The sequence below is a fragment of the Eulemur rufifrons genome, chromosome 14, assembly GCF_041146395.1.
Source record: "Eulemur rufifrons isolate Redbay chromosome 14, OSU_ERuf_1, whole genome shotgun sequence".
Taxonomy (NCBI): domain Eukaryota; kingdom Metazoa; phylum Chordata; class Mammalia; order Primates; family Lemuridae; genus Eulemur; species Eulemur rufifrons.
Window position 1 is genome coordinate 28,558,045 of NC_090996.1, and position 12,215 is coordinate 28,570,259.

A 12,215-nucleotide genomic window follows, 5' to 3' on the forward strand; every position below is an offset into this window, starting at 1 on the left:
GGACGTCCAAGAGGCGGATTAGCGCAGTTCCTCCACGTTGGCTCCTCCCATCCTTCGTCCCTTCTCCTTTTCAGGAGCCTGGGGGATGAGTGGCTCCAGGGTCCCCACCCAGGGAGGCCCGTCCTCAGTACTCAACCAGTGCCACGGGCAGCCCCACGCCCTCCTGCTGCCCAGGTGTCTCCGGGCCAGGGAGCTGCGGCTGCCAACCCCGGCTGGTTCTCAGAATCACCAGGGAGCTTTCTGAGCACTTAGCGTTTACCACCTCCGCTCACGTGGATGCTAACGATCTGGGTAGGCACTGATTAAAAACAGCCCACGTGGCACTGCCAATCAGCGACTTCCCACGTGCGAGTCCTCCGTGCAGGGCGAGTGGGCTCAGCTGTGCTCCGGGAAAGCCTTCACCTGCGAGGGGCGCAGTTGTACCAGGGAGACCCCAGGGCAGGGCCTGAACTCCGACTCACTGTCCAAAACGGGCACCACCTACTGGGTGAAAACTGGTTTGGCCTTTTCCTAAGTCCATAGGACACAGGTGCGGGCAGATAGACCCTCCCGAGAAACCCCTTTCCTTTTCCAATTCGACCAGGAGGAAGGGGAAGCCTAGTAGTTTAGTATTTCCGGATATAGAGCCTCATTGTTTCTCCTTTATCTGTCTCATGTCACGTCTCAGGTCCCTAGGGTCAGGGACAGAGCTAGACCGCACCCCTTGGGCTCACTGCCTGTTGTATCTTGGGGGCAGGTGACTCGCTTCGTGAGTTCCACAGACTCACCTATGGGGGGGGATTGTGCTCAGTTTGGATTCTACCCTGAGCCTCCCGCACACCAGATTCAGATGATTTATAAGATGAGATTTCGATGAGACTTTGGACGTTGAGTTGATGCTGGGATGGGATGGGGCTCCTAGGGCAGGGTGAATGCATTCTGCGTTTGGGACAGACTTCCATCTTTGGGGGCTACAGGGCAGACTAGGGTAGGCAGAACCCCCCCGCCCCCACGCAAGCTGTCCATGCCCTGATCCCCGGCCCCTGTGAACCTGTGTTACTTTATATAGCACAAGGGACATCGCAGAGGTGATTAAATTAAGGGCCTTGAGATGGGGACATCAGCCTGGACGCCAGGTGAGCCCAGTGACATCATTCACAAATTCCTAAAAGCAGAGAACTTTCTCGGGCTGAAACAGGAGAGAGAAGGCAGCAAGGGCGGTCACAGAGGGTACATGGGGCACAGCGACCCACCGCGTGTCTTGTTCGCTGTGTATCCCCGGAGCCTGGAGCAGCAGGTGCTCTGTTGATGTTTGGCGACAGAAAGGCCAATAAAGTGAACTTTTGTAAAGCACCTGCTCAGACGGCCTGGAAGCCAGTTAACAGCCAGGTGGACCAGTTATTCAACCTGTCTGACGTCAAATCACCCCTTCCCTCTGGATATCAGAAATAAGGCTCAGAGAGGTGCAGAAACTCGCCTGAGGTCATCCTGTTAATAAACAGGGGGGCTGGGGTGCAAAAGCAGGCCCATCGCAGCCCATCTGGGTGCCAAATGCAACGCCACCCCTGCCCCCCGGGCATAATGGGCAGAACTCCCGGGGTGGACAGCTGCCCGTGTTGTGCCTTTGCTTCACTCTGCCGCCTTTCATTCTGGTGACTGGCTGTCATCCCGTTTCCGATGGCTCAGGGCAGCCAAACTGCCGGGACAGGCCGGCAGGGGGTGCTAGTGCCCGTGTAAAGACCACCAGCTCCCAGAGCTGCTCTAAGAAGAGCCATCTCAGAGCAGAATGAAGGTCCATCCTGGCCACCAGCAAGAACACAGCGTCCCTAACGAGGGGCACCTGCTGGTTCAGACCCATCCCTGGGGCCTGCCGGCCAGATGCTCTTGGACAAAGGACTTCATCTCTGCGGCTGCAGCTTCCACAGCTGGAAAAGGGGTGTTGGGGGTGCAGGGGTGAACGCCCTCCCCAGGGGTACTGACACAGTAAAATGAAGCACGGGGCAGGGGCGAAGGGGGAAGGCTTTTAGCACATAACTTAGCTGAATTTGCGTTCTTTATGAAGAGACGTTTGATGAGTCTCGTAGGACTATAGTTTCAGATTCTGCCCAAACCACAGGGATCCTTTTTTGGACTTGGCTGTCTCTCTTTCTTTCCTCTGCCCTTTTATGTCTTTACCCCAGCTTCCCTCTGTACTTCAAAGACTCCCAAACACTCCTGCCGGACCCTCCAGCCGTTATGCTCCTATAAACTACGCGGGGGTGTTGGGTTCAAAAGGCCCTCTTAGGCCAGGCCTAGAAGGGGGTTCCTTTCTTGTGAGAACTGCTGTGAGCCAAGTGCAGACGCAGGAACGTGGTGCCTTTGCTCGTGTATGAGTATTTCCTCTGTCTTCCAGCCCAAAAACCAGCCAGTCCTAACTTTACTGACCTGCGAGGCCCCTTGCTGGGCAGAGAGACACAGATAAATAGGACACAATCACTAGAAGCAACTCCAGTGGGGACAGAGATCCCAACAGACATCTGAGAACCACTTATGTGCCCGTCTGCAGAGGTCTGCACTCAGGAGTGGCAACTCACCCGGCTCCTAGGAACCCACCAGGTACCGTCCTAGGAAGGCAGAATTCTCTCTGCCTCACAGACTGACCTCCAAGCCCAAGGTCAGACAGGGACTGGACAGCAGGTGTGACCACGTTGCTGTCTCCCTTACCCCAAGCAGGCAGGGGCCCCTTGAAAATGTCCTCTTACACAGGATCCAAAATGTGTACTAAATGTAGGTCACTATGGCTGAAAATGCATTTTTCCCCTTATCCTTGCAACAGTAAGTTTGGGTCGTGGCCTGAGGTTTAGCAACGCCAGCCCCTTTGGTGGCCCCACAGATCTCGGGGTTGTGACCCTTGGAATCTGAAGGCAACTCTACACACAGTGTCTCTCCCAGGTTCTTTTTCCCTTCAACCATGAAACCGCACACAAACAGGCCAGGAGACAAAACACTCCGTTATCTTCATGTGGTCATTCCTCTTCCCTCCTGCTTCACCTGATGCAGAAGAATATTTCAGTAAAACTTCAGCTTTACAAGAATATGCAACAGAAAGGACTAGGGAACTTGGCGATCCAAAACCAGCCAAATGAGGGTTTTGTATATGTATTTTTTGTAATGTAAAGCAGTTCCAAGAAAAGCGAAGTCACAGCCTAGGTTGCTTATTTTCAGTTCTTAGAAAAGAGCCGATTTCGAAAGGGAAGCCGCTCCGCTCAAGCACACAGGCGCGCATTGTCTGGCCAGGGGCGCTCGCTGATAAACCAACTCGGCTTTGGCACCGGGAAACTAAAACCTCCCAGATACGTTTTCATTTGGTGATGTCAAGGAGGAAACACTAGCCGAGACAGCGAAAGTTATTAATATTCAGAGGAACCACACAGCTCGCAAACAGAAGTGACTCGGATCCAGCACGGGACCCCCTGGAACACGCGGCCTCCTCCCGAGCGGCCCCCCTCCCCCATCCCGGGGAGGTTTACTGCCCAGGCGACACTGTCAGCTCAACCAGCGTTTTCCAATCGGGTATTATTTACCAGAAGTTAGGTGAGGACAAACCGGGCAGGATATGGTTCTCCGCAGCATGGTTCTGTTTTCTCGCAGAAAAGCAGATTTCAGATAAGGGAGAGCCACGGGAGGGTGGCAGATTTCAGGTTAAGGGACCTCAGGAGTCAACCAGACACCCAGCTCGGGGGCTACTATTGGCTACCCCATAATAATTTTGTGCCAAAGTTTTAAACACGAGAGCTCTGTAGCAGAGATCCCATGGTCTGCACCAAAATTAAAGTTCAGTGCAATCAAGACAACTGATCAAGTGTCTCGGCCAGGGAGAGACAGGATGACTGAACGGAACGTGGGGTCCTGCTTCGGGACCCTGGACTGGAGAGGACATTAGGGAAAAACTAAGGAGTGTGAACAAAGCAGAGACTTGGGTCAATAACAACATCTCCACGTTGGTTCATTGGTTGTAACAAATGCACCTTACTAATGGAAGATGTTAACAATAGGGGAAGCTGGGAGCAGGTATAGGGGAACTCTTTGTGTTATCTTTGCAATTTTTCTGTGTATTTTTTTTAAGGCAACTGATGGATATAAGCAAGAACTTACTGCCATGTGCCAGGTACTATGTAAAAGTAATTTACACATATCTTCATTTATTCCTTCCACCAGTGCTATAAAACTGGGTATAATCTGCATTTTATAGGTAAAGAAACTGAAGAACAGAGAGGTTAGGTAACTTGCTTATAGTCACACAGCAAGTTTAGTGACAGATAATGGGCTCAAATTCAGGCCTACAGGGCTGCAAAACTCCCGTTAAAGCTCAGCAATATTGCCTGGAATATCCCAAACTGTGAACATAAACCAGTTCAAAACAGGCTTCACGTGGGCAATAAAAACAATGCACTTTCCAATCTGCCCCACTTTTAAAAGAAACACTGACAACACCAAACGCTGGCAAGAACGTGGAGCAATAGGAACTCTGTCATTGCTTGTGAAGATGTAAAACGATACAGCCACTTCGGAAGAATTCTGGCAGTTTCTGACAAGGCTAACCATATGACCCAGAAATTACTTCTAGGCATTTATTCCACTGCGTTGAAAACTAATCCCACACAAAACCCATGCATGAATGTTTACAGCTGTTCTATTCCTAATTGTAAAAGATTAGACTCAAACAAGATGTCCCTTGATAGGTGAAGTATTAATAAACTGTGGTGCACCCACACAGTGGAACATTATTCAATGATAAAAAGAAATGAGCTATCAACCTGCTGAAAGACATAGAGGAAACGTAAATGCATATTAAGTGAAAGAAGCCAGTCTGAAAAAAATTTACATACTGAATGATCCAACTGTTAATATATATGATAGTGTGGAAAAGGCAAAACCATAGAGATGGTAAAAAGGTCAGTGGTTGCCAGGTTGGGGGTAGTGGAGGGGCGGACGGGGGAGCCCAGAGGATTTCAGGGCAAACTGTTCTTTTTTTTTTTTTTTTTTTTTTTGAGACAGAGTCTCGCTCTGTTGCCCGGGCTAGAGTGAGTGCCGTGGCGTCAGTCTAGCTCACAGCAACCTCAAACTCCTGGGGTCAAGCGATCCTACTGCCTCAGCCTCCCGAGTAGCTGGGACTACAGGCATGCGCCGCCATGCCCGGCTAATTTTTTCTATATATATTTTAGTTGGCCAGATAATTTCTTTCTATTTTTAGTCAAGACGGGGGGTCTCACTCGTGCTCAGGCTGGTCTCGAACTCCTGACCTTGAGCGATCCGCCCGCCTCGGCCTCCCAGCGTGCTAGGATTACAGGCGTGAGCCACCGCGCCCGGCCAGGGCCAACTGTCCTGCAGACACTGTAACAGTGGATACATGTCCTTATGCTTTCGGTAAATCCCACAGACTGTGTAACACCAAGAGTGAGCCCTAATGTAAACTATGCACTTGGATTGATAGGAATGTATCAGTATTCTCTCAACTGTAACAAAGGCACCACCCTAATATTAGACGTTAATATTAATAATGGGGGGGGTATGAGTGGAACATATGGGAATTCTCTGTACTTTGTTTCATTTTTCTGCAAACCTAAAACTGCTGTAAAAAGTAAAGTCTATTTTTAAAAAAACAGACAGCATATAAAAAAAATTTATTAGTGGTAGAATATCAGAAATCCAGGCAAAACTGTACAGCAATGTCAGAACATGATCCGACTCCCTTGATATTTACAATCTAAAGAAAAATCAGGCACGGGTAATAAGCAGCTCGCAGAAACCCAGCGTTCAATACAAACATGACAAAAAGATGCAGGAACTCGAACCAGGAGGCCGCCTCCCTGCGGTGTCTTGCCAAAAGTTACGAAACGGAAGTTTAGCTAAGGCCTGAAAGCTGTTCTCAACCTTGAGTTTTTAATTTCAACAAGAAAATCTGAAAACGGCTCCACATCTCCGAGAGAAGGAAGAAGGTATCACCTTCCTGGAGGGAAAGGGACCTTAAGTGTTTGAGCCGTGTCCGAAGCAGAAAGGGATCCGTGTCCTTGAGGGCCGCCGTGCCTGCCGTTAGGAAACGCCATTTGACTTGCAAGCTGGACATGGCAGTTGTTGACAAAGACGACAAGGAGCCATGATGTCATTCCTTTTCTACGCAGTCTGCCTTCCTGCCCGGAACCGCATTTAATCACCACGGGCAACGACTGAGATTCAAATTTTGCGTAGTAAAACGGCCATGAAGCAGTCACGGAAAAAGTATCATCACTGGTAAAATTTGGAAAATGCAACATGAGATTTCTGTGTACTTTAGAGAGAGAGAGAATTAACACACACAAACCAAAACGAGGAAAAAAAACCAAACCCAAAGCATCTGCTTTTCATCAGCAAACACAGTCAAAGCAAGGGGCAGCAGAGGCGTGCTAACTGAAGGAGCCCAGCATTTTCAAATTCCGACAGATGTAGGAATTGGACTCCTTGGTCAACCAAAGCAAAACGGAGAAACCTTTGAGAAATACACATTGAACAATGTCTGTGAAATGCACAAGGTTATAAGAACCTAAATCGTTTCAGAAATTCTAGGTGTTTTTAAGGACGGTTCCAACATTAAGGAATATTCCTCTGTAAATCTTCCACTTCTAGTTCCCACATGCTTTCATGGGTGGGATTATCAGAAAGATCTGTCATCTTCACAGCCTGAAGGCATGGCTCAGGGCTGCAGGCCAGAACCACTCCCATTACCATCACATACTTTCCTGGAAAAAGAAGAAAAGCCCATAGTTATGTTCATAATAAGGGGGAGGAGAGCAAACAGATCCAGTCCTTCAGAGAGTCTAACTTGATCAGAGAGAAGGAAGTTAGAGAAAGAAAAACATTCAGATAGTAGATATCAAAATGCAAGGTAGTCAGTGATCGGGATGTCCACGTACATTAATTACAACATTTAACCAGGAGGATGACATCTGTATCATCTTTGGTTTCTGGTTTTAATATGTTAAATGAAATCATCATGCACCAAGTAACCATGCCCAAGAAATGGAAGAGACTCTCGCATCAGAGTATGAGTTATAATTAGATTGCTCTAAGGCAGGGGCAGAAAACCCAAGCTTTCCTCTAATCTTGTTCCTTGCTCAATGCTACAGGGTATGTGACTGGTCTCTGTGCACAGGACGGGTCCTCTTTCTGCGCAGACACAACCCCTGACAGCCCCAAAACAAATGCAATTCTCCCTCGACGTTGCCAAAAAAGCTGGGCCGGCAGCATTCCCAAGGCCCCACTGTGCCAGCTGCCCAGGACTCATCCCTGCCACCTCCAGCTTTATCCTGACACTGCTGGGCACACGCAAGCAAATCCACAAAAGGGCAGGCTGCCACCGGGATGATCTAATGACATATTAACCGTGATTCTCTTCCCACTTCTTTGGAAGAGTGACTCTCTCCTTGAAAGCAAAACTTGGCCAGTCTTAATCACACAAACTCGATTGTGTAAAAGAAAACTCCAAACGCTGCAGGAAGGGCAGGCACGCTGCCAGCCCCCACCGGTCCCTGCGAGGCCGCTTTTATCGCCCTGCCTGGGGGGCCCAGGGCTTTGACCGAAGGAAGCCAGGCAAGCTGACCCCTGACCCTCGGGTGTTCAGCCCCTGGCAGGGTGTACGCATTGTCTCTGAACTCATCTCCAGATTCTACCTGGGCCCCAGTGACAGAGGCTAGTTCTAAAAATGCACTTGGCATCCCTCTGGACGGCCCTAAAGCGCTGGTAGAGGTGGAGCCCTCAGAAACACAATGACTGAGACCCGGGAAAGCAAGAGCCCAAGGAGACGCCAGCCAGGCAGGTTACCAGGGGATCTGCGAGGAGGGCACACACTGGACGGATGAGCTCGGGGGCATGAGATCAGGCAAACCGGTGAGGACCCGTTCATTCTGCCCACACCCTCTCCCTTCCCCGCACAGCAGCTCCCACCGCCTGCCCTTCTCCTCGCCACACGCACCCCTCCCTAGGTTGCCCTGACCACTCCAGTGGCTCCGGCTGGTCTTCTGCCGGCTTCGTCCCCCTCAGACCCATCCCCGCCCCACTGCTGCAGCCGCCGTTCTCAAATCCAGCTGCCCCCAGAACCTGGCAGATCACAGTGAGACGAGGTCATCTTCGTTCCTCTGCTCCCCCTGCAGACTGGGAGCAACTCCAGGGCAGGGAGAGTTTCTGACTCAACTCTGCACCTGGGGTTTATGAAACAACCTGTTGGATGCTCCAGAGAAGCGGGGCGGGGAACAGCCCTGGTGCACAGGCACGGTGAGAAGAGTTCAAGCCCACCTTGAAGCAGGCAGGTCCTTCCACAGGTGGCCACTTAAGCCGGTCAGGATGGGACTCTCCTACCTTTCACCGCTGCCCTACATGCTGTCTCAGGCTCCCCCAAAGGCACTGGGCTCTCTCACCTCCAAGCCTTTGCACATGCTGTTCCAGGGAGCTGCACTCTCCCCCCACTGCACACGGACCCAGGGTGCCCAACTGTCCCAGTGTTAACAGGGAAAGTCCCACATCCTAGGACCCTCTCAGTCCCAGGCAACCCAGGAGGGTTGGTCCCCACAGATAACTCCAACACATCCTTCAGGGCTGCCCCTTCAAGGATGCCTTCCCTGACCCCTCAAGCCTGAACCAGCTGTCCCTTGTCTGTGTCACAGCGCCCTGTGCTCATGCCTACAGTATTCCTTGCGTTTTAATGGCCTGCCTACTTCCCTGGCTCCTTGTCTGGAGGCAGTGACTCAGTTTTGTCAAGCAAGACTTGGCATTAAACAGAAAGAGGAAATGACATGGCCCCTGCTAGGGGGCATTCAGGCCAGTAGGTGTGTCAGACAGGTTCATTGATGCCCATTTGTTTAAATACCGAGGTACCTACTGGGTGCCAGGCTTATGCCAGGGCTGGGACCAGACATGGAGACTGCCCAAGCCTGCCTTCGAGGGGCTTTGCCTGGGAGCCAAGACACCAAGCAGCATGGGTTATGAGTCAGGCCAAGGCTAAAGCCAAGGGTTGGCAAACTTTTTCTGTAAAGGGACAGATAATAAATATTTTAGGCTTTTCAGGCCATAAGGTCTCTGTCACAACTACTCGACTCTGTACATGTAGTGGGACAGCAGCCCTGGACATTATGTAAGTTACCAATGCCTTCCAATAAAACTTTACGTAAGAACATTGACGTGTGAATTTCATATAATTTTGACGTCATGATTTTTTCCAACCATTTAAAAATGTAAAAACTGTGTATAGTTTGCGAAGCACGTGAAAAGAGGCAGCCTGCAGTGTGCCGACCCTGCGCTAGACCCTGCGCTAGACTAAGGCTGCAGCCGAGGGCAGAGGCTGAGGGGCAAGGGGCGGAGGGGAGGAGGGAGCAGCAGCAAGTTACAGTGGACAACAAGAGTCAAATTTTCTGAACTCTTCCCATGAGCTAAAGCAGCTAAGCGCTGTTAAGGCGATTGTTTACTTACTGAATCCACACAACAGGAGGAATTATTATCTCCTTTTTAAGAAAGGATTCAAAATCCAGAAAGGTTAAGTAACATGTTCCAGGCAGCTCAGCTAGGAAGGGGTGGAGCCAGGAACTCAACCTAAGTGTGAGTCCGAAGCAGCCCAGGACAGGCCTCGGACCTATCTGCCTGTGGTTAGAGTCCAAGACTCTGCGCAGGAAGGGCCCTTAAAAAGAAGTGAACTTGGTCTGATTTCACGGGAGAGGGAACCAAGGAGAGGAAAGGCCCATGGACCCTTCAGATCTCCTTGGCCCAGAAGCCTCCCTGGACCACCTCCCTGTGGTTCCCCGGGCATCAACGATCCTCTGGGAAATCTGCCACCAGTCTGTCCCCGAGCCGGGACCTATCTATCTGGGTCGGAGCTGCAGCCCAGTGCCACACATGGGGCCTGATGTCCAACACATGCTCAATTAACATGCCAGTGAATGAGTGACATGAGATCCTGGGTGCCCAATGCCTGTCACTCAAAACAACTGGCTTAGAGCCCTACGTGCCAGGCACTGCGCCAGATACAGAGGACACAGCTGTCGGGACCACACAGCTCCCGTCCTCCAGCAGCTCAGCCTGGTCCAGTGTTTCTCAAAGTGTGGGCCCCAGACCAGCAGCAACAGCATCACCGGAGAGCTGGTCAGAAATGCAGATTTTTCAGGCCCACGGACTCAGAATCCCTGAGGGTGAAGCCCAGCCACCTGAGCTTCAACAAGCCCTCCAGGTGAGTCTGATGCACGCGCAAGTTTGAGCAGCAGTGGTCTAGGAGGGGCAAACATTAGTGAACTACTACAGCCAAAGACAGTTAGTTACAGGAAGGAGAGGTACAGGAGGGGCTCCCTGTTCCTAGGGAGTACAGTGTGTCCCTCAGAAGGGTACCTTTAAGTACAGACGTTAAGGAGGAGCAGAAGTTTCCTAGGATAGTGTTTCCCAAAACTTGATGGGGAAAAGAAAATCACCCATGGGGAGGGGGCTTGTGACAAATACGGATGCCGGGGTCCCTCCCCTGAGATTCCCTCTATGAGGGCTGGGAGGGTCCCAGGAACCTGCATTTTTAAAACGGGCTGCAGGTGATGCTTATCATCAGGAAGCCTGACCGAGTGAGGGACAGGAAGGAAGCGGAGCGAGGCGGCGGACGGGCAAGTGCACAGGCCCGGAGGTGGGGCAGCTTCGCGGCAGAGAGGAGCAAAGGGGCGCCGGCGAGGCTCCGGTATTACCTGGGGAGAGGCAGGGCCGCCCGCGCGGCACCCGCTCCAGGCCGCGCACGGTGAAGACCCCGCTAGGGTCCCGCAGCAGCGCCTCGCCGCCGCTCGCCTCCACCACCGTGCCCTGCATCCACACGACCGCCAGCTCCAGCGGCCCGCGGCCCGCCGCCGCCCGCGACAGCTGCCACGCGCCTGGGCCGCCCTCCACGTCGCGCCGCAGCTGCTCCGCCAGCACCTTGAAAGGCGGCGACCGCGGCAACCGCACGGCCGCCGAGTCAGAGCCGGAAGAGGAGTCCGCGGCCGCTGCCATACTGCCCGCCACCGCTTTCCTAACTTTGATGGGCAGCGAGGCCCGGCCCGGAACCACCAATCAGCAGCGCGCTGGCGGAGTCGACCAATCGTCGGGCTCAGGAGGCGGGACCGCCGGGGCGAGCGGCCCTCTCCAGCCACCAGGAGTGCGCATGCGTACCTAAAAGAAAACGCCGGCGAGTTAGAAATGAATGGATGAAATTATTAGTAATTAAATGGGAATAAAGAAGTGAAGTCTGGGAGATAAACTCATCTCAAAATTTGGCGTGCATGCAGATCACCTGGAGAAGGTGACTATTTATCTTTAGCTCGCCTTACAGTACTTCGAGGTTAGTAAATAACTGAAATGAATTAGGAGGAGTCAGGAGAGGAGGCTGGGAAAGGACATGAGCACAGCTGGTAAAACTGCCCTTTCTTTTATTATTATTTTTATTTATATTTTAATAACATCAAATAATTTAAAAATTGATAAAATATATTACTATTTTATTCACAAAAGAAATGCACATTTATTGTAGAAATTTTAGAAAAGGAAAATCTAGAACAAGAAAAATATCGCAAAGAGCACTCAGATATCCACTGTCAACTTTTGGGTGTATTAGCTTCCAGATTTTAAAATATATACGTATATATATTTGATATATAAATATTGTTTTGCATATTGTTTTCACTTAATAAAAGACATCTTTCTGTATCAATATCCACCTGCTTCCTGTTGAATGACTGCATAATGTTCTATTTATCTCATCACATATTTAACTGATATCTATAGTCAGACATTAAGGCTATTTCCAATTTTTCACTTTATAAATATCACCACTGTGAACCGAGTTAAAGCTGAATCTTTGTGCACATCTTTCAGATAAAATTCCTAGAAACTGTTCTCTAAAAATTGGATATCCCCAATCAACAAAGTCCACAGATCCTAAATCAGGCAATCCGTGAAGTCTAGATTAGTTCTTACGAGAGACTTCGTACTCCCAGGGCCTCCTGTAGTACCAGGCATTCTGAAGGTATTCAGCAAGACTGTGGTTTGGGCAGTAGCCTCTATGAGGTTTTAGCCTCTACACCTCAACCCTGAGCAGTACAGTAACCAGGCTCCTGGGCTGAGAAGGGAGCAGGGACATTAACCAAGAGGGACTCCAACCCCTCATGCCTGGCGGGTTCTCACTGGCCTTCCCCAAGGCACCTGAAGGCCAGAGAAGGGATGGGGAAGGG

At 50.8% G+C, this 12,215-nt stretch overlaps 1 protein-coding gene across 1 annotated transcript; it reads right to left on the reverse strand.

The window, feature by feature from the left end:
• Positions 1 to 6,585: 6,585 nt before the first annotated feature.
• On the reverse strand, positions 6,586 to 10,998 carry RMI2 (RecQ mediated genome instability 2). Its single transcript, XM_069487235.1, has 2 exons — positions 10,701 to 10,998; positions 6,586 to 6,734 (listed from the first exon to the last, which is right to left on the reverse strand). The coding sequence occupies exons 1-2, from the start codon at positions 10,996 to 10,998 to the stop codon at positions 6,586 to 6,588; spliced, it is 447 nt and encodes a 148-aa protein (XP_069343336.1).
• Between the last annotated feature and the right edge of the window lie 1,217 nt (positions 10,999 to 12,215).

Excerpts from the sequence above, each read along its gene's own strand:
- RMI2 (XM_069487235.1), bottom strand. The coding sequence starts at position 10,998 with ATGGCAGCGGCCGCGGACTCCTCTTCCGGCTCTGACTCGGCGGCCGTG. Across the intron at positions 6,735-10,700 it reads GCGGCCCTGCCTCTCCCCAG|GAAAGTATGTGATGGTAATG; the intron begins GTAATACCGGAG and ends TTCTTTTTCCAG.